At 39.0% G+C, this 22,020-nt stretch overlaps 1 protein-coding gene across 9 annotated transcripts in view; it reads right to left on the reverse strand.

The window, feature by feature from the left end:
- The window catches only part of LOC115216625 (protein sidekick-2-like), a 676,686-nt gene that overhangs the window by 86,879 nt on the left and 567,787 nt on the right, over window positions 1-22,020 (reverse strand). For all 9 annotated transcript variants that reach the window (XM_036500690.1, XM_036500685.1, XM_036500715.1 and 6 more), the window contains 4 exons: window positions 19,916-20,019; window positions 16,195-16,265; window positions 5,563-5,797; window positions 354-469 (listed from right to left, as the gene is read on the reverse strand). In XM_036500690.1, coding sequence (XP_036356583.1) covers window positions 354-469; window positions 5,563-5,797; window positions 16,195-16,265; window positions 19,916-20,019 — 526 coding nt within the window. The remainder of the gene's footprint in view (window positions 1-353; window positions 470-5,562; window positions 5,798-16,194; window positions 16,266-19,915; window positions 20,020-22,020) is intronic.

Here is a 22,020-nt window from a genome sequence, read left to right on the forward strand (position 1 = left end):
ATTCACTTAATACACGCTTTTGTAGCGCAGCTGGCACCACAGCTCTTTGAGCATACATCACACAGAGAAAAATAGTTCCTCATTTTGGCTTGTATATAAATATACTAACCTCCACCCACACCAATGTATACACACAAGCACACACACACACATATCATTCATCCCATTTTTTTACACACACAAAATTAACTGTAAAAGAGAGAGAGAGAGAGAGAGGAGGAGGGAGATTACATTTTGAAGAATATGCATATTTTCCATGCAGAATAGTTTAATAGAATATGTAAATCAGGTATTGCAATAGGAGCAGTACAATATAGTTTGGGTCACTTTGCAAAGCTAATTATAGAACTTACTTTATAGCCAGATATTTCGCCGTTTTGAGTACTTTTCAAGGGTGGTGACCAGGAAACTTTGATTTCTGAACCACTTACAGCTACAGATGTAACATTCAACGGTGCAGCAGATGGCGCTGAAGTCATTTAGAAAGAAAAACAAGAAAAAAAAAACAAACATTTAATTCATTAACAAAAAATAAATAAATAAATAAATTTCTTCCATTGGTACATAGCCAGAAATTAGTAGGAGAAGGTATAATTAATTAACTCAAACATTATACTTAATTAACTGAAACCTAATTAACTCCCACTTAATAAATGTCAAGAATTTTATTTTATTGACCTAAAAGGAATGGAATATGATGTGAACTTTGTGAGGACATATAAAAAACTAGAACATAAATAAAGTACTTTAAAGTACCTAATAAAGTAAATATTAGGGTCCGGTGAAACTAGTGTCTGCAATTGGCAGTTAGTGAGTAGAAACAGTCCAAAAGTTTGCTGTTTTGGGCAGTCCCCCCTTTTGTTGGAGAAGTGTTAGACTTTGCTTCTTCATTCTGACTTAATTTTTTAATTCCATTTTTGGATTTTAAGTTAGTTGGTCTTGCTGTCTTACATTTCTGAGGAGAAGAAGAAGAAGGAGGAGGAGAAGGAGAAAGAGAAGAAGGAGAAGAAGAAGATGATGAAAAAGAAAACGAAGATGATGAAGACGAAAAAGAAGACGAAGAAGAAGGAGGAGGAGGAGAAGAAGATGATGAAAAAGAAAATGAAGATGATGAAGACGAAAAAGAAGACGGAGAAGAAAAAGAAGAAGAAGAAGAAGACGGAGAAGAAGACGGAGAAGAAAAAGAAGAAGAAGAAGAAGACAGAGAAGAAGAAGACAGAGAAGAAAAAGAAGAAGGAGAAGAAGAAGACAGAGAAGAAGAAGACAGAGAAGAAAAAGAAGAAGGAGAAGAAGGAGAAGAAGGAGAAGACGGAGAAGAAGAAGACGGAGAAGAAAAATAAGAAGAAGGAGAAGAAGAAGACGGAGAAGAAGGAGAAGAAGAAGAAGAAGAAGAAGAAGAAGAAGGAGAAGAAGAAGAAGACGGAGAAGAGGAAGACGGAGAAGAAAAAGAAGACGGAAAAGAAGAAGAAGAAGAAGAAGAAGAAGACGGAGAAGAAGAAGACGGAGAAGAAAAAGAAGACGGAGAAGAAGAAGAAGAAGAAGACGGAGAAGAAGAAGATGGAGAAGAAAAAGAAGAAGAAGAAGAAGAAGACAGAGAAGAAGAAGACAGAGAAGAAAAAGAAGAAGGAGAAGAAGGAGAAGAAGGAGAAGAAGAAGAAGAAGAAGAAGAAGGAGAAGAAGAAGACGGAGAAGAAAAAGAAGACGGAGAAGAAAAAGAAGACGGAGAAGAAGAAGAAGAAGAAGAAGAAGAAGAAGAAGAAGAAGACGGAGAAGAAGAAGACGGAGAAGAAAAAGAAGACGGAGAAGAAGAAAGAAGGGAGGAAAGGAGAGAAGAAAGAAGAAGAAGAAGAAGAGGAGAAGAAAAGACGGAGAAGAAAAGAAGACGGAGAAGAAGAAGAAGAAGAAGAAGAAGAAGAAGAAGAAGAAGAACCGGAGAAGAAGGACGGAGAAGAAAAAGAAGACGGAGAAGAAAAGAAGAAGAAGAAGAAGAAGAAGAAGAAGACGGAGAAGAAGAAGACGGAGAAGAAAAAGAAGACGGAGAAGAAGAAGAAGAAGAAGAAGAAGAAGAAGGAGAAGAAGGAGAAGAAGACGGAGAAGAAAAAGAAGACGGAGAAGAAGAAGAAGAAGAAGAAGAAGAAGAAGAAGAAGAAGAAGAAGACGGAGAAGAAGAAGACGGAGAAGAAAAAGAAGACGAAGAAGAAGAAGAAGAAGAAGAAGAAGGAGAAGAAGGAGAAGAAGACGGAGAAGAAGAAGACGGAGAAGAAAAAGAAGACGAAGAAGAAGAAGAAGAAGACGAAAGGAGAATAAGGAGAAGAAGACTGAGAAGAAGAAGACGAGAGAAGAAGAAGAAGACGGAGAAGAAAAAGAAGACGGAGAAAGAAGAAGAAGAAGAAGAAGAAGAAGAGAATAGAACGAAGAAGAGAAGAAGAAGAAGACGAAGAAGAAGAAATACGAAGAAGAAGACGAAGAAGAAGACGGAAAGAAAAAGAGAAGAAAGAATGGAGATAAAAAGAAGAAGATACGGGAGAAGAAAAAGAAGAAGAAGACGGAGAAGAAGAAGTGGATGAAGAAGAAGAAACAGCAGCAGCAAATTTAGTGGGGAAGATTTAGTCAACTACATCCACTCCGGTACTTGATTGGTGCTTTATTTTATGGCACTTAAAAAGAATGAAAGACAAGGTTGACATCGGTGTCATTTGAACTCAGACTGTGCAAAACCAGAAAAAAAATATCACATTGTTTGCATAGAATTCCATGCTTAATCCTGCTTCATACCCTCAGTAAATTCCTTCTACGATATTTGTTGTTCTGATGAACTTTCTTGATATAAGTGCTATAAACAGTGATTTTGACCGTTATGCAAAGGGAGCAGGCATATGCGATCTTATTGGATTGTTTCTACTCGATACATTAGGTAAGACCTTTCCTGACATATATTTCACCATCTACAAAGATGATGCCCTCGTTTTAATACAAATGGACCAGCACAGGATCGATTTAGGAAGGATATTATCCCTCTCTCTCTTTCGGAGAGGCACAAGCACCTACACGCACATATACACACACGGCAGTAACTTCCGCCTGCCGAATTCAATCACAAAGCTTCGGTTGGCTCGGGGCTATAGTGGAAGACACCTACCCAAAGTGCCATGCAGTGGGACTGAACCCGAAACCATGTAGCTAGGAAGCAAGCTCCCTAACCACACAGCCATGCACACGCCTATTTAATGAAAAACCTCGGACTTAGTATAACTATAGATACCAACCTGACGGTTGTCAATTTCCTAGACGTTTCCTTAGATCTTAATAAGAACAGTTATAAGCCTTATAGGAAGCCCAATGATAGACTTGGTTATATTAATGTAGGTTCATGCCATCCCCCTATAGTATTCAAAAATTTAGTTAAAAATATTAGTAAGAGGATTTCTAGCCTTTCCTCCGATAAGGACATTTTTAATAGCGTTGTTCCAGTATATAATAAGGCTCTAAAAGATAGTGGTTTTAGTGAAGAAATAACCTTTACACCTGTTACTAGCCCAACAATAAAGAAGAGGAGAAATAGAAATAGGAAGATCATCTGGTTCACACCTCCCTACTCACCCAAGGTGACCTTCAATACAGGCAAATATTTCTTAGCACTGATAGATAGAGATTTTCCAGTTAACTATACTTACAGGAAGCTCTTCAATAAACACAACTTTAAAATTAGCTTCAGCTCAACTACCAATTTTAAAAATATAATCACACACAACACACAAAAACCACAATATGAAAACAGCTGTTCATGCAGGAATAAAAAATTGTGCCTGCTAAATGGAGCTTGCATGTCCAAGACCATCATCTATGAAGCTACCATGGACTCTATACCCACTAAAGACACGGTTTCGACCACCTAATATGTAGGCCTTACAGAGGGCAATTTCAAGGCCAGGTTCAATAACCATACCTTGAGCTTTAGGCTCTGGGACAAAAGGAAAACGACAAAATTATCCAATCATATATGGTCCTTAAAAAATAAAGGTGTCAGTTACAACATCCATTGGAAGATTTTAGCCAAATGTAAGCCCTACACCAACGGCAGTGGAAAGGGCGGCCTATGCAACATGGAAAGATGGCTCATCTGGAAAAGTAGTTTAGACCCTGCTACATGTCTAAACTCAAGGGCAGAACTTTTCGGCTCATGCCCATATGTGACCAAATTTTCGTTACATTTTTGGTCCCCCCAAGACTACAGATAGAGTTTGCTTTCTATATTATGGCCATGCACAAGTTTTTTTATCTCATTATACCTTTTACTTTTATTTTTTCATATATTTTTATATATATATTATAGAGAATTTGGTTTATAGATATATTTTTTTACAAATAATTTTTTTCTGTACTCTACCTTCCACCTTGCATCTTTCCTTGTGCCTATATAGACGTGTATATGGGAATCATTCGTATGCACATGTGGATGTGTACGGGTATGTATGTATATAGATGTGTGCATGCGTATATAGATGTGTGCGGGTATGTGCATGTATGTATATATATGATCGCCATGTTGATTCGTTAGTTACTGCACGCATTTTTTTTCTCTCCTTCTTTCTGTGTTTTTTTTCTCTCTGTGTATCTTTCTGTTGAAGAGCGTAGGCTCGAAACGTTAAAGACTTGTTTTATTTATATTTCCTGAGCGCCATACTAATACAATTGTTTGTTTGTTTCCCACCAGCCTTCGTCTTTTGTCTATTTTCATAAAGCTTCCCGTTATATATATATATATATTATATATATATATATATATATATATATATATATATATATATATATATATATATATATATATATATATATATATATATATATATATATATATATATAAGTAGGTGAATGAATTATCCTATGTTTATCGTCAGTATGGAAAATTCACTGATAGTCACTGTGGCTTGAACAATTAGCTTTACGTCCACCCCACTTCTATAGAGAAATTCTTTCCTAAGCCTTCGAACATTCTTTCAATCAATGTACCCTTCCCTCTCCACTTGTTCCCTACCTATTATTACTTTATCCTTTCTCTTCCTACTATCTATTTTTGACGTCAATTCTTCTAACTGTTTTTTAAAAAAAACACTCATTATCGCTTTGTTTACCATGTAGGCAATCATCAAAATTTTTGTTTGTCTTGTTGTCCAGAGAGGCTCCCTTTCTTTCCTGATGAGAAGATTGCATAATGCACCCTTTATTTCTTTTGGAATGAAAACATGCTGTCTTCGAAACATGTGTCGAGAGTAAAGGAATTTTGTTAACATCTTTGTTCGACTCCATTCTTTCATTTATTTATATATATATATATATATATATATATATATAACAATATTACAGTAGCCAACATTACAATAACCAATAATAAGCTCCAGTTGAGAAACATTGCTCCAGCATGAGAATAACTTCTTCCCTTTCTCCCACCAGTCATAGACACTGCCTTCCTGCCAGACTAAAATATAAAATATAAAGAATGCTAGAGGAGACAGCAACAGCGAAAAGATAAAACTAGGTAATATTCTCTTGAACAATACTTACGTGCATAGCCTACAAAATACATAACAGGTTTACTAGTTGGTCCATTTCCTTTCTTATTGTAGGCCAAAATCCGAAATTCATATGTCACAAACTTGTCTAAGTCAGTGAGCTCTTTCCATATTGTGCTTGAATTAGGATCAAATGATACTTTGACTTTGAATTCTGCATTATTTTCTTTACAATATTCAACAATGTATCCCTTCAGAATGCCATTCCAGGAACTTTTAGTAGGTGGCTGTAAAAGATTATATTCAAAATAGTTATACTGCATTTCAGTGTCCTGTGGAGGTAAAGGTGAAATATTCTTCAAGTGGATATGACACTGGGGAATAAATCGTGCTTTGTATGTTCAAATCTATAACACTGTCCTGTTCACTCAGAGCAGGACATTTTATTTTATACTCAGTGAATTAATTCACCAAGCATTTGTTACTATGACTGAGAACAAAGGAAAATTATTTGCAATAGACTAGCATCCTATCCAGGAGAAGATTTGTCTCTCATTCATTTCATGCTGTGAAAACAAGAATCATGTACAAGTCCAATGGGATTCTGAGGTTCATAAAATGATTAACTTCATAGCAAAACAAGACCTTGCCCATTATTTGGACAGGTGATCTCATATGGTATGGAGAAGAAAAACAAAAAAGAACAAGATTATTTCAATTGATGTACTTTGAATAATAATGTACTAAATACTGAAAGTATTCACACAACAAGACTGAAGTTGGGGTTAATGTTTAGTCCATAGTCACAACTGACTGAGCCAGCCTATTAAAAAGAGCATTCCAGTCATGACCATCCCATCTTTTTAAGGTATATTATCTGGTGTGGTCTAAACTTATTTAAGTTGGAATGATGTCATTTTAAATGAAGTTTGGGGTTTCTATTTCAAGAAGGTTGACTTGCTCACAGAGAAGTTGCCTTCCAAGCAAATTTTAAGTGATGAGGTGTGATGACAAGAAATATATATATATACACCAGAGTAAGCACATAAATGTGAAACAAGGTGGAAAAAAGAGTACTCAAATACCAGAGGTAGAGTTATATACTTTATTTAAAAGCTGACATATTTTTAACAAAACTGTCCGATGAATGGGAATGTGAAACTCTGAGTAACAGCTTTTGTTATATTTCTACTGCCTTTGAATAAAGTATATATATATATATATATATATATATATATATATATATATGTATATATATATATATATTTTATATATATATATATATATATCTCTTATTATAAAAGGCAGATTTTATCTGCCTCCCTTTGGGAGTTATAGAAATCTACAATATAGGATTTCTTCAATTAGAGAGAGAGGGAGGGAGGGAGGGAGACATTGCAATTTGTTAATTGAACACAACTGACAGACATTTTCCCTCTCCTTACACACACACAGAGGTAGATAGACAAATAGATATGTTTCTTTATTAGCCACACAGGGCTGCACACAGATAGAACAAATTACAAGGTAGAGCTTTTCTTTTGAAGGTTTAAAAAAAAAAAAAAAAAAAAAAAAGGAAGGGGGATTTTCGATCAAAAGGGATCGTAAAAGGAGTGAAAGAGGACAAAAAAAGGGGAGGTTAAAAAAAAAAAAAAAAAAAAAAAAAAAAAAGGGGGAGAGGAAAAAAATTGATCAATAGGGATCGTTATCACAGAAATGTCAATATGAAGTGTAAAGGGGAGGACAGGTGAGGTTTACCCGTGGAAAGAAAAGCCTACGGAAAAGACCACGGTAACCTCGGTCAATGAAGTCACATTTTATATTTCTTTTTTTTTTTTTTTCTTTTTTTTTTGCAAATAAGCAACTCTCTGTTTTCGATTTCTGGGTTCATAGGACTATGCTCAAGGTGGCTTCGTCATTCATACGTGCCATTCTTGCTACATTCACCCATCTTTTTTTAAAACATTCGCTAGACAAAACTTGCCTCTCTACTCTCACTTTCCTTTTCAAGTGGTACTTGAAGAAGTTGATGAGAGATTGACCAGAGAGGAAAGTGTTTGTCTCCAATCCTTTCAGACGCGTCCACCAGATACATTCTTTCGCCATAGCCACAAGGATGATGAAAATAGCTCTTCCTTCCCGTTTGAAGGAAGGAGGCGTGACAATATTGACGATAGACTCAGCTGATAAACCGACTCGTCCCACACGTGACAGCAGTTGTTCGACATAAGCCCACAGGTCGGAAATTGTTGGACACTGAACGAGTGCGTGCAGAACGGTTTCGTCGCTCTGACCGCATCTCGGGCAGGTCGGCCCCGTGTTTCTCGAGCCGTGTCTGTAGAGCTTATCCCGAACGGGTAGCGCTTCTCGGTAGCACTGCCAGGCCAGGGATCTCTGGAAGTTGTCCATGGGCCCTGGCCCGAAAGTCGTCCCGAACAGGCGGGTCAGGTACTCCTCGTCGACGTCCAGGTTCGCCCCGAGCTCGTCGTCGTACCTCCCCTCCACTAAACCCCTATAGAATGCTTTGGTTGTGTTGAAGTCACTTAAGGTCGACCCAGGACGGCAGAGTTGCTTGAGAGCAACGCGACACTCGCGGTGCCATTCGCCCTTCCTCGGCCTCTTTTTGATCCACGACTGCAGTTCGGTCATGGAGACGAGCTGCGGGAAAGCGTGCCTCACAAACGGCGACCACACCTGTTCACCGTCGTCTACATAGAGCCAGAGATGTCGCAGTCTCAGCGCGTGTCTGCGCATCATCAACCACGGCATGCCCAGCCCTCCTTTTAACGGGTGTTGACAGCAAATGGATCGCCTGACCATCGGGACGCATCCTTTCCACAAGAAGCGAAAGAGGATGCGTTGTAGTTTGGTGATGGTAGGGTCGGGACAAGGTACGACGGTCAGGCGGTAGTAGATGACGGACGCGATGTACGTGTTCGCCACCTCCGCTCGACCTTTTAGGGACAGTTTCCTCTCGGCCCATTGCCGGGCGAGAGTGACCACCCTACTCGTTATCTCGTTCCAGTTCTTCTCCACTTGGAGGTCCGGACCAAACCAGACCCCGAGCAACTCAACCGGGCCGTCGGTCCAGCGTCCCACGACGGAGGCGCTGGTGGACGGCATGGGCTTGCTTCTCCAGGTGCCTAGTCGCAAGCCCACTGACTTTTCCCGGTTGATTTTCGCTCCTGTCACCGCTTCGTAGTTTTTCAGTGTCTCGCCGACCAGCTCGATGTGCTCGTGGCTAGACACTATGACGGTGACATCGTCCGCGTATGCAGACACGCTCGTCCCGCATCCCAATTCTCGCGGGATGCCCCTTAGAGTCGCCAGCTTCCGCAGTAGTGGCTCAAGAGTCAATACGTATAGAAGCGCCGAGAGGGGGCATCCCTGACGGACCGAACGTGCAATGTCGAAAGGTCTCGATAGATGTCCATTTACGCGAATTACCGAACGGATGCCTCTGTACAAGGCAGCTATCCAGCCGCGGAAGACGGGCCCGAAACCAGCCGCTCTCAGGACTGCCTCCAAGTATCGATGGTCCACCCTATCAAAGGCTTTCGATTGATCCAAGTTGATCAGGGCCCCACCCATGCCAGGTTCGTTAACTACCCTGTCTATGATGTAGCGCATCAGATGGAGGTTGTCATGGATGGTCCGGCCTGGCACGGCGCATGTTTGCGCCTTGTCGACCAGTTTCTCGATGACAAGCGCCAACCTCTTGGCTAGCACCTTGGCCAAAATTTTCAAGTCTGCATTAAGCAGAGTGATGGGCCTAAAGTTATCTATTACATTTCCCTTGTTTGGATCTTTCTTCAGCAGTGTTACGGCTCCTCGGCTCACAAAACCAGGAATGCTCCCGTTTTGCTGCCAGTTGCAGTACACCGCCGCCAAGAGATCTCCAAACAAGTCTGGCATACAATTGTAAAGCTCGTAGGGTAGACCATCCAAACCCGGTGATTTGTCCCTCGAGCATTCTGCCATCGCTTCCCGCACTTCCGCCGCCGTGATGGCACCTTCGCAGCATCCTGCCTTTCTTGTCGAGAGTCGTGGTAGGCTATGTAGGTAGGCACTGAAGTCCACCCTACGTTCTTGTCCTCCACTCGTTCCGAACAGTCGGGCAAAATGCTGCTGAAAGGCCTCACACATTTTACTTGGCTCGAGCAATTCGCGCCCCTGTTCATCTACCAGTGACCGAATGGTGGCTTTGTTGCCCTGTTGCGCCTCTGCCACCCGGGCCTCTCTCGCGGCTCCAACACCTTCGTTCCTTAGAGCACGCATCCTAGCTCTGACAGCACATCCTTCGTGTTTGGCGTTGAAGTGTTGGTCGAGGGCCAACCTCGCCGCCAAAACGTCGGATGCGATGCCGCTTCTAATTGCCTCTTCTAGCTTCTTAACTAGCTCACCCTCTACTCTATTTCTATCTATGGCTAGTGCTTTGCTGTACCTAATCGCTTCTGCTTTTACTGCTCTCTTGAGGGCAAACCACCATTTGTTGTTGATGATGGCTCCCGTCAAAGCCCTCTTTACTAGTGTGCTAATCCGGTCTCTGAAAACTTGTCTCGATGGGAAAGACGCGTTAGTTTCCAGTATCCGGGACCCTGCCTAAGTGTCTTACCTAAGTCTAGCGTACATGTCACAAGTTTGTGATCCGTGTAGCTGACTATGTGGAATTGTGGACATCCTATGCTATCTCTATCTACTGTCCTACACAGTATCCTATCTAGATACGATCTCGACGACCCGATGCGGTTGCTCCATGTCCACGTTGGCGCATTCGGGTGGTCTAGTCGGAACCTGTCAGACAGTTGAAAGCGTCTGAGCAGGTCTCTGAGGCATTTGCATCCCCGTCTATTCCTATCTCTACCCACGTAGTCTACATGCGTGTCCAAGGTAGCATTCCAATCCCCCACTAAGAGTAAAGGACGAGACGTTCCCAAGAAAACTTCTAGACGTTGAAAGAAATCCGCCCGACCTGTTAAGGGCGGTGCGTAAACTGATACGAGTCGAAAAGCGCACCCATTGCTGCCGTCGACATCCAGGACGACCAGTCTACCCTCCGGGTCTACGAATATTGTCCTTACATTGAGATCCAGACTCTTGTGAAAAAGTACCGCGGTGCCACTACCGCCCATTCTCGGCAGACAGGGGGAAAAATAAATGTTGAACTGTCCGCCAAACATGGTCTTTAGGGCCCGCGGATTGTGGAGTCTGGTCTCGCTTATGGCTATGATTTCTAACTTATGTGACTTTATGTCATTTAAGAGGTACCCTTGTTTCCAAGGGGACCCCAAGCCACGCGCATTTACACAACCAATCTTGATCATAGTTCTAATGAATTAGAATACAGAGGGTTACTTACTGCTCGAAAGTTTTTGCTTTCTCCTCCGTTGGTTAGACAAATAGATAGATAGACAAATAGATAGATAGACAAATAGATAGAGAGACAAATAGATAGAGAGACAAATAGATAGAGAGACAAATAGATAGAGAGACAAATAGATAGATAGACAAATAGATAGAGAGACAAATAGATAGAGAGACAAATAGATAGAGAGACAAATAGATAGAGAGACAAATAGATAGATAGACAAATAGATAGAGAGACAAATAGATAGAGAGACAAATAGATAGAGAGACAAATAGATAGAGAGACAAATAGATAGAGAGACAAATAGATAGATAGACAAATAGATAGATAGACAAATAGATAGAGAGACAAATAGATAGAGAGACAAATAGATAGAGAGACAAATAGATAGAGAGACAAATAGATAGAGAGACAAATAGATAGAGAGACAAATAGATAGAGAGACAAATAGATAGAGAGACAAATAGATAGAGAGACAAATAGATAGATAGACAAATAGATAGAGAGACAAATAGATAGAGAGACAAATAGATAGAGAGACAAATAGATAGAGAGACAAATAGATAGAGAGACAAATAGATAGAGAGACAAATAGATAGAGAGACAAATAGATAGAGAGACAAATAGATAGAGAGACAAATAGATAGAGAGACAAATAGATAGAGAGACAAATAGATAGAGAGACAAATAGATAGAGAGACAAATAGATAGAGAGACAAATAGATAGAGAGACAAATAGATAGAGAGACAAATAGATAGAGAGACAAATAGATAGATAGACAAATAGATAGATAGACAAATAGATAGAGAGACAAATAGATAGAGAGACAAATAGATAGAGAGACAAATAGATAGATAGACAAATAGATAGAGAGACAAATAGATAGAGAGACAAATAGATAGAGAGACAAATAGATAGAGAGACAAATAGATAGAGAGACAAATAGATAGAGAGACAAATAGATAGAGAGACAAATAGATAGAGAGACAAATAGATAGAGAGACAAATAGATAGATAGACAAATAGATAGAGAGACAAATAGATAGAGAGACAAATAATAGAGAGACAAATAGATAGAGAGACAAATAGATAGAGAGACAAATAGATAGAGAGACAAATAGATAGAGAGACAAATAGATAGAGAGACAAATAGATAGAGAGACAAATAGATAGAGAGACAAATAGATAGAGAGACAAATAGATAGAGAGACAAATAGATAGATAGACAAATAGATAGATAGACAAATAGATAGAGAGACAATAGATAGAGAGACAAATAGATAGAGAGACAAATAGATAGAGAGACAAATAGATAGAGAGACAAATAGATAGAGAGACAAATAGATAGAGAGACAAATAGATAGAGAGACAAATAGATAGAGAGACAAATAGATAGAGAGACAAATAGATAGAGAGACAAATAGATAGAGAGACAAATAGATAGATAGACAAATAGATAGATAGACAAATAGATAGAGAGACAAATAGATAGAGAGACAAATAGATAGAGAGACAAATAGATAGAGAGACAAATAGATAGAGAGACAAATAGATAGAGAGACAAATAGATAGAGAGACAAATAGATAGAGAGACAAATAGATAGAGAGACAAATAGATAGAGAGACAAATAGATAGAGAGACAAATAGATAGAGAGACAAATAGATAGATAGACAAATAGATAGATAGACAAATAGATAGAGAGACAAATAGATAGAGAGACAAATAGATAGAGAGACAAATAGATAGAGAGACAAATAGATAGAGAGACAAATAGATAGAGAGACAAATAGATAGAGAGACAAATAGATAGAGAGACAAATAGATAGAGAGACAAATAGATAGAGAGACAAATAGATAGAGAGACAAATAGATAGAGAGACAAATAGATAGAGAGACAAATAGATAGATAGACAAATAGATAGAGAGACAAATAGATAGAGAGACAAATAGATAGATAGACAAATAGATAGAGAGACAAATAGATAGATAGACAAATAGATAGATAGACAAATAGATAGAGAGACAAATAGATAGAGAGACAAATAGATAGAGAGACAAATAGATAGATAGACAAATAGATAGAGAGACAAATAGATAGAGAGACAAATAGATAGATAGACAAATAGATAGAGAGACAAATAGATAGAGAGACAAATAGATAGATAGACAAATAGATAGAGAGACAAATAGATAGATAGACAAATAGATAGAGAGACAAATAGATAGAGAGACAAATAGATAGAGAGACAAATAGATAGAGAGACAAATAGATAGAGAGACAAATAGATAGAGAGACAAATAGATAGAGAGACAAATAGATAGATATATAGATATATAGATAGATAGATAGATAGATAAGTTTCTTTATTGGCCACACAGGGCTGCACACAGATGGGACAAATTACAAGGTAGAGCTTTTCTTTTGGGGGATGAAAAAACAAAAAAAAACAAAAAATAAAAGAAACAAAAAAAAGAAGTGGCGTAGGTTTTCGATCAAAAGGGATCATAAAAGGGAAAAAAGGAAAAAAAAAGAAAAAAAAGGAAAAAAACAAAAGAAAAGAAAAAGGAAAAAAGAAGAAGAAAGAGGAAAAAAGGGGAAAAAGGAAAAAAAACGATCAGTAGGGATCGTGTATCACTGTCATGATGTACGGTGTAAAGGGGGAAGCAGATAAGGTTTATCTGTGGGAAGAAAAGCCTACGAAAAAGACCACGGTAACCTCGGTCAATATTGTTATATGTTACCACATTTGTTTGCAAGTGGGTAACCCTCTGTTTTCAATTTCTGGATAGATAGATACATAGATAGATTGATGGGGGAAGGAGAGAGACTGAGAGAAACATCAAGATGTTTGATGTCAAGTAAGTCCGTGTAGAATTAGCAATACCAAAATGGCCATGCCAAAACAGCTCAAACCCATAATGCAATCCTTATATATATTGTTTAAAAAGACAGGATCATTAGGTCTCTTTCAACATAACTGACTCAGGAGTAAACCAAGACAGCAATAAGAAGAGAAAGTTCCAGGATAATATGTTTAAAAGTTAGCTTGCTAACCAACCACATGGTTCCGGGTTCAGTCCCACTGCATGGCATCTTGGGCAAGTGTCTTCTGCTATAGCCCCGGGCCGACCAATGCCTTGTGAGTGGATTTGGTAGACGGAAACTGAAAGAAGCCTGTCGTATATATGTATATATATATATGTGTGTGTGTATGTGTGTGTGTTTGTGTGTCTGTGTTTGTCCCCCTAGCATTGCTTGACAACCGATGCTGGTGTGCTTACATCCCCATCACTTAGCGGTTCGGCAAAAAGAGACCGATAGAATAAGTACTGGGCTTACAAAAGAATAAGTCCCGGGGTCGATTTGCTCGACTAAAGACGGTGCTCCAGCATGGCCGCAGTCAAATGACTGAAACAAGTAAAAGAGTAAAAGAGAGAGAAAGTAATTACATTTCGTTTGGAACAATACTTTCCGCAGTTGGATGATTTTCCTTCAGATAAGCATTCATGTGTAATCAAATGTGGAGCCTGGAGCTTGGCAGAGGACTCAAGCTGTAGTTGGAAGATTAAATCTCAAGACAGACTAATCAATCTGTAGCCTAGTATCTTATCTCGAAAGTCCCTGTGTGTTTCTCATGGAGATTACTGAAAATCCTGTCCGGCAAAATTATATCAAATATCATGGAGGGAGATTTCTATTATCGATAGATGTGGATTTCTATAATTGGCTTGCACATTTTACAAAGCAGCAGGCACAAAATTTCATTGTTTAATGTGTTTAAATTAAGAGGAGTTTTGTATTTTGGGGTTTTATATATCATCATCATGATTTAACATCCAGTGTCCATATTGGCATGGGTTGGACGGTTTGACCAGAGCTGGCAAACTGAGGAGCTTCACCAGACTCCAGTCTGATTTGGTAGCGTTTCTATGATTGGATGCCTTTCCTAATGCCGACCACTTTACAGAGTGTTTTGGGTGCTTTTATGTGGCACTACACATTCACTTTTATGTGGTTCCGCATGGGCGCTTTTGCATGGCACCACATGGGTGTCTTTACATGATGCTGCATGGGTGCTTTTATGTGGAACTGCATGGGTCTTTTAATGTGGCACTGCCATGTGTGCTTTACACACCAGCAGGATCAGTCTTACCACTTCTGCTGTGGGGTACAGGACTTCTTGAATACAACACAGACACAAAGATATATATATATATATATATATATGTACACACACACACACACACACACACATATACATACACAATGTGCTTTTTTCAGTTTCTGTCTACCAAATCCACTTGCAAGGCTTTGGTCGGCCTGAGGCTGTAGTAAAAGACACTTGCCCAAGGTGCTACGCGGTGGGACTGAACCTGGAACCATGTGGTTGGGAAGCAAGCTTCTTACCACACAGCCATTCCTGTGCCTATATGTTTGAAAGCTGTACAATATGAACTTTCAGCTTTTATTCTGCAATAATATAGTTAATTACAAACACATTCATACAGGTATTCACACAGCAATAAAATTCTCAGTATCATGAAGGCCAAACAGCTATAGCTTCTTGGATTGATAAGATGCAAATATTCAAGCCAAATGGATAGTAATACACTTCTCATTAGCCAACAACATGACAATATGTGAATGATCAAATGACCAAGCTGGGTTTTTTTTTCTTTTGTAGTTTACTGACCCAGTTTGTTTAAATATAAATGGGTAGAATGAGGTGGCAAGTTACAGTATACAGGCTGGATACAGTCAGCCAACCATGTAATAATAAATCAATGGTTTTAGCTTGTCATGTCTCGCTAGAAACTTGTAACCAGAGAAAGACTGATTGTTTATTCATGGGCGTGGAGTGGGGAGAAAAAAGGAAATAATAGATATTGGCACCTTTCCATACTGGTAGTGATGGTAGTGACGCTGGATAAAAACATTACAAGCGAAAACAAAAAACTTCAAGCAAAACATAAATAAACATTTGAAGTGCACTGATAATACATCTATACATATTTATCACAGGTGTTTGGTTGCATGTCAAATGAATCAGTAATGAATTAATAATAGAATACATGAGAAAAACAGGCTTCATTTCAAGAGCCCTAGTTGTCCTGAGCATTGGGGATGGTCACTAGAGTGCAGTTCTGCAGTCCAAGCTGCATCCTTAATTGATCTTCAAACCATGTTATCACAGATCATTTTGTGATAAGAATAACTTAGTTCAGAATTATCATCTTGCATTAACCCAGATCAGTGATGAATGAATCAGTGATAAATGAGGATAGATGTCTGTGGTATTGAATGTCACTTACCTGCCAAGTAACATTGACTGAATTTGTAGATACAGCAACCACTTTTACATTCTGTGGTGCCTCTTCTGGCTCTGTGAAATAGCAAAATTTCAAACGTATTATTCTAAACAGCTTGTGACAGTATATAAATTAATAATAATGATTTTTTTTTCTTCAATAAATAATAATAACAATGGTTTCAAATTTCGACACAAGGTTAGCAATTTTGGGAGAGAGGGTAAATTAATTATACTGACCCCAGTGTCCAACTGGTCCTTATTTTATCGACCCTGAAAGGACGAATAGGCACAGTCGAACTAGGTGAGATTTGAACTCAGAATGTAAAGATGGTTGAAATGCTGCAAAGACTAGCAAAATGCTGCTAAGCATTTTGTTCACCATGCTAATGATTCTGCCAGCTGGTCACTTTAATAATAACTAGCAGCATAGCCCAGCGTTGCCCGGGTATGTAAGAGCCCCTAGTAGGCAACGACTAATCCCAATCTAGTCCTTTCACTTTAGGGAATGAAGGCACATGTGTAGGTTGCAATGTCTTCTCTTCACTCGAATACTTCTGTGTATACGAATGTTCCTAGCTGTCCCTTTGGGCGATAAAAAGGTCGAGTTGTGTCCCCTAGACAGAAAATGTGTTGCATATAAAAAGCTTAGATTCTCGACCCCATGTCGAATTTATCGATTTTGTTCAGAACTGGGGGAACTTTTCAAAATTTTCGCTGCGTTAGTTTTGAATTATGACATTGGGCTATGTGTGTGTCAAGTGTCATCAGAATCGGTTGACAGCCGTGATCAGGGTGAGGGTACAACCTGACAGACACGCAGACACACAGACAGACAAACTGCCGTTTATATAGAGAGAGATAATCCTTTCTACTATAGGCACAAGGCCTGGAATTTGGGAGGAGGGGACTAGTTGATTACATCAACCTCAATGCATAACTGGTACTTATTTCATTGACCCTGAAAGGACAAACAGCAAAATCGACCTTGGTGGAATTTGAACTGAGAACATAAAGACAGATGAGATGCTACTAAGCATTTTGCATGTTATCCATGGTTCATGGTCTCAAGAATTTGTCTTATGAAGAAAGGCTGAAGACGCTCGACCGTTATTCTCTAGAAAAACGCCGCCGCCATGGTGATCTCATTCTGGCTCACAACATCATGAGCGGAAAGTGTAACCTCTCGAAAGAGCTGTTCTTCACTCCTGCTCCAGAGCGTCGGCTGCGGGGTCATTCGGAAAAGCTCTACCTGCGACAATTTCATCTCAATCGAAGGAGAGGAGCTTTCTCCGTCCGGGTTGCGGATCCGTGGAACAAGCTGCCAGACGAGATGGTGAAGATGCCGACGACCGCTTTGTTCAAAGTCTCCCTTGACCTCAAGTGGCCTGAACTCTTTACATGAACACCACCCTGTACATAACTCCATGTCCCCCTACATGGCCTTGCTTTTTGCTTTTGAGCCAAAAAATTAACTAACTAACTAACTATCCAATAATCATTATAATTGTTATTATTATCATTATTATTTTTTATAATGGAGAAGGTTAGTTAATTACGTTGACCTTAGTACTTGATCAGTACTTTACTGTATTGATCTCAGTGAGGTGATAGGCAAAAGATTAAAATACAACTGTAAACTATAAAATAAGTTATGCTTTTATAAACTTGAAGAAAAGGGCCATCATCTCAAGTATTTTAATTCAGACAGAACCAATAACAGGCACCCCAGAAAAACCCCTCACATTACAAATAAAAAAAATGGAACAATAAACTTTCTGCTATTCATTATTATTCTTAGTATTATATTCTATTATTTTAATCCTAATCATTATCTGAAATTATTGTTATTATCATCATTATCATTTTATTTTACCATCATCATCATCATCATCATTGTCACCCCCCCCCCCCCCCAAACATATTCTCTTCAGTTCTGAGGCTTCTCTCAGTTATGTCAGTTCTCGGTTCCTTCCTGCAGCTTAGAGACATAACATTTTCCCCAACCAAATCTGGTTCTTATTTCACTTATCTACAGTCGCTGCTAGGTCAAGTACAAGAGGTGGCAGTCAGCCATCTCCAGTATCTACCAGCTTAAATGGTGTTAGACAGGTCTCTTGGACACCCCTTATTTATGAGAGAAATGTCAAGGATTGAATCTAAACCTAATGATGCTAATAAGGGTTATATACTAAAAGTCATAATAGTGAAGGTGTTGAGTCTGGCAGACTGTTCTGTGGAACAGTGGCGCAAGCCCAGTCATAATCAAGCTGCTGGCCAACAATGGCAAAAGAGGTCCGAATTTAATTGTCCTCTGTGGTCAGAAGAACACAAATTGTTGAAGTCTGTCTGAGATATGAGGGCAACAGAAAAGGATTATTAAATCTCTGGAGGGAATGTTACCACTAAGATGAGTTGAAGGATGTGAGTGAACAGAGACTGGCTAAGTCAATGATCAAGAAGTGGTTAGAAAAAGTGAAACAAGAGGATAATATACAGGCAGTGAGGAATGAACTGCAGGAGACTATGGTTCTAATCATCATCATCATTGTTCGACCGTGGTCGAGACAATGGAATTTACCATGCTACGCCAGACTTCACGGTCCATCATGGCATTACGGAGGTCCTGTTGCTGGATGCCTGTATCCCTGGAGATTACATCAGGGTAGGAAAGTGTGCGCCCTCTGGTATTGCGAGCAGATGGCTTCCAGAGGAGAAGAGTAGAAATTACCTCTTTTTAAGCTCTACAACAATGTCCAGCAAACTGGACTCTCCTACCTTTCACAAGAGATGACACAGGTGGTAGTTTCCCATAAATTTGCATTTTGGTTGGATGGCGCTTCCACGAGAGATTTTGAGCTCTCATAAGGAGGCGAGTGTAGGTTCCATCCATCCGCCTCTCAAGCTTCTTTGATGACGTCCAGGTTTCTGAGCCATATAGTAGAATTGGTTCGACTGTGGATTTGAAGATTTCAAGTTTGAAGTCTCTAAAGAAACACCTGTTGCACGAGAGAATCTGTAGGGTTTGGAGACAGAAAAAGGAAATATACCAGCTGTAGAAGAACAGAATGTACTTCCATGGGAAAAGCTACAGGAAGAGATTAGTTGTGCCATTTTTTGTATGTTTTATTTTGGCATGTTTTTCTTGAGCCCTATGCTTTTCATATTTCCAGCCACTTAGCTTGAGTACTTCACCCAGTACATTCTGTAATGTCTCCTTTTCTCCTTTACTTGTTTCAGTCATTTGACTGCGGCCATGCTGGAGCACCGCCTTTAATCGAGCAACTCGACCCCGGGACTTATTCTTTTGTAAGCCCAGTACTTATTCTATCGGTCTCTTTTGCCGAACCGCTAAGTAACGGGGACATAACACACCAGCATCGGTTGTCAAGCAATGCTAGGGGGACAAACACAGACACACAAACATATACACATAATACATATATATATATATACATATATATGACGGGCTTCTTTCAGTTTCCATCTACCAAATCCACTCACAAGGCTTTGGTCAGCCCGAGGCTATAGTAGAAGACACTTGCCCAAGGTGCCACGCAGTGGGACTGAACCCGGAACCATGTGGTTGGTAAACGAGCTACTTACCACACAGCCACTCCTGCGCCTCTCTTTTAAAATAAAATATATAAAAATATGATCATTCAATAAATATTATTAATAACGTGGAAATTAGTTTAAGTGGTAATTTCAGCTAGTCTACTTACTATCTTCTTCTGTACGAACATCATCGGAGCTCTCACTGAAATTACTGGTACCGATATCATTTGTGGCTGCCACTCGGAATCGATAGATAGTATTAGGCTTCAAGCTGAAAAAAGAAAAAAAATTTATCAGCATTATTTATTTATAATCATTATCATTAACAGTAATTATTATTTCTACTGACAGTAGTTATTATTTCTACTCTAGCATAGAGTAAAGTTGAATGGTTACATTTTTTTTTCCAGCCTGGTTTTATTTATCTCAACAAATATTGAATGATGTGTTGAAAAACATTTTGAAAACATGCCAAAATACACCGATTATAGAAATGAAGAAAGTATTAAGAATTTTAGATGCATTGAGATTAAGTCTAATATGATGATGTTAATTGAATGTGCTACTGACAAACATTTTATTGAATCTAATTTTACCTATGTTCATGTTTGCCTTAGTACTACCCTCATCCTTATCACCTTCATAATCCAAATTTCAAATTTAGTTTTGCAAACAGGCTGGATTAGGAATGAGTTGCATCTTGCCAAGTCAGAATATGAGGTTACAAGGTTAAAAAACCAAAAAAAAAAAAACCAAAAAAAAAATTCATATCTTATCACTGATGAGACTTGATGTTCTGACTGAACATTAGTAAGTCATCATCAGCTGCAGGAAAAATGTGGGTGAGAAGAAAATTCCAAGGGGATAACATTTGAGGAAACAGGATTAGGAATTGCGGTTAGAGCTGAGCCTAAGCTAGAAAGATACAGTGTGTATGAGGTGAAGCTATGTCTGGTGAGGTTGGGTGGAGATAGTATATATAACAAGCTAGTTCTGAGAAACAGAGATCAATGTATTGGTAAATAACAAATTAGGAGGAGTAGTTAGAGAGCACTTCTGTTGGCTAGGGGTTGGAATGTAATTCTTTTGCTAATCAATTACCTGATATTCTTATGGATGTGATTTAGGTGGTTTAGGCATGTAGTAATGCAGTATCACCCTCATCCTAGACATCACAGCAGTATTTCATTATGGCTATTACTTTGAGCTTTGTCAAGAGTCGGCAGATAATTAGAGCTGATGTGTTTTCTGGTCTTGAAGTTAAAGCTAGTTTTTGAAATGCAGTGTTTGCTATGTTGTGAATATGAAACCTCTAGGGAAATTGTGTAGTATAGCTTTTGTAGTTGACATTGAAGTTTTCTACTGCATGCTGCCAAGATTAACCCTTTTGTTACCATATTTGCCATTAAGAATTGAGAACAAACTAAAATGCCTTAATTTCCTAACCAGAAAGCAAGCACTGTAAAATACATATTCAACAACAAGAAAGTTGTTAATGTACAGGAGGTAGAGTGCAGGTGACATAACTGAGCCTTAGAAGACATTGTAATTGATAGAGTGTTGGGTCAAGTAGAACCCTATGAGCGCATGCTGTGATAGAGTAATTCACTAAAATACTTCTGACACAAAAGACAGATAGAGCACATAAGTGGATAGTTGTATGAAGAGGGTTTTTTTTTATGTGCCAAACAAGATCAAGTTCTTTGATGATGTCAAGAGAAGCAACACTGCTTTCACCAAAAACTTTTCAAGTGTGAGGAAAACTGGTGGGTAACATAGAAAAATAAGTCTCAGCAGATTTGGTACAATAGTATTTGTACATCTGGTTTTTGAGGAAGGAGAGGTATTCAAGATGTTAGAGAAGTGACTTTTCCAATCACTTTTGTAATGTCAGAAAGGAGAGTAAGAGGACAGTAATTAGTAAAGTCAGAGAGATTGCCCTTTTTCTGGATGAGGTACAATATGGCATGTTTCTGAAAATCTGAATATATCCCTGTATAGAGAGACTCTCTTTTTACTCTTTTCTCTTTTACTTGTTTCAGTCATTTGACTGTGGCCATGCTGGAGCACCACCTTTAGTCGAGCAAATTGACCCCGGGACTTATTTTTTGTAAGCCCAGTACTTATTTTATCGGTTTCTTTTGCCGAACCGCTAAGTGACGGGGACGTAAACACACCAGCATAGGTTGTCAAGCAATGCCAGAGGGACAAACACAGACACACAAACATATACACACATACATATATGTATACATACATATATACGACAGGC

Source organism: Octopus sinensis, linkage group LG1 (genome assembly GCF_006345805.1).
Source record: "Octopus sinensis linkage group LG1, ASM634580v1, whole genome shotgun sequence".
NCBI classification, from domain to species: domain Eukaryota; kingdom Metazoa; phylum Mollusca; class Cephalopoda; order Octopoda; family Octopodidae; genus Octopus; species Octopus sinensis.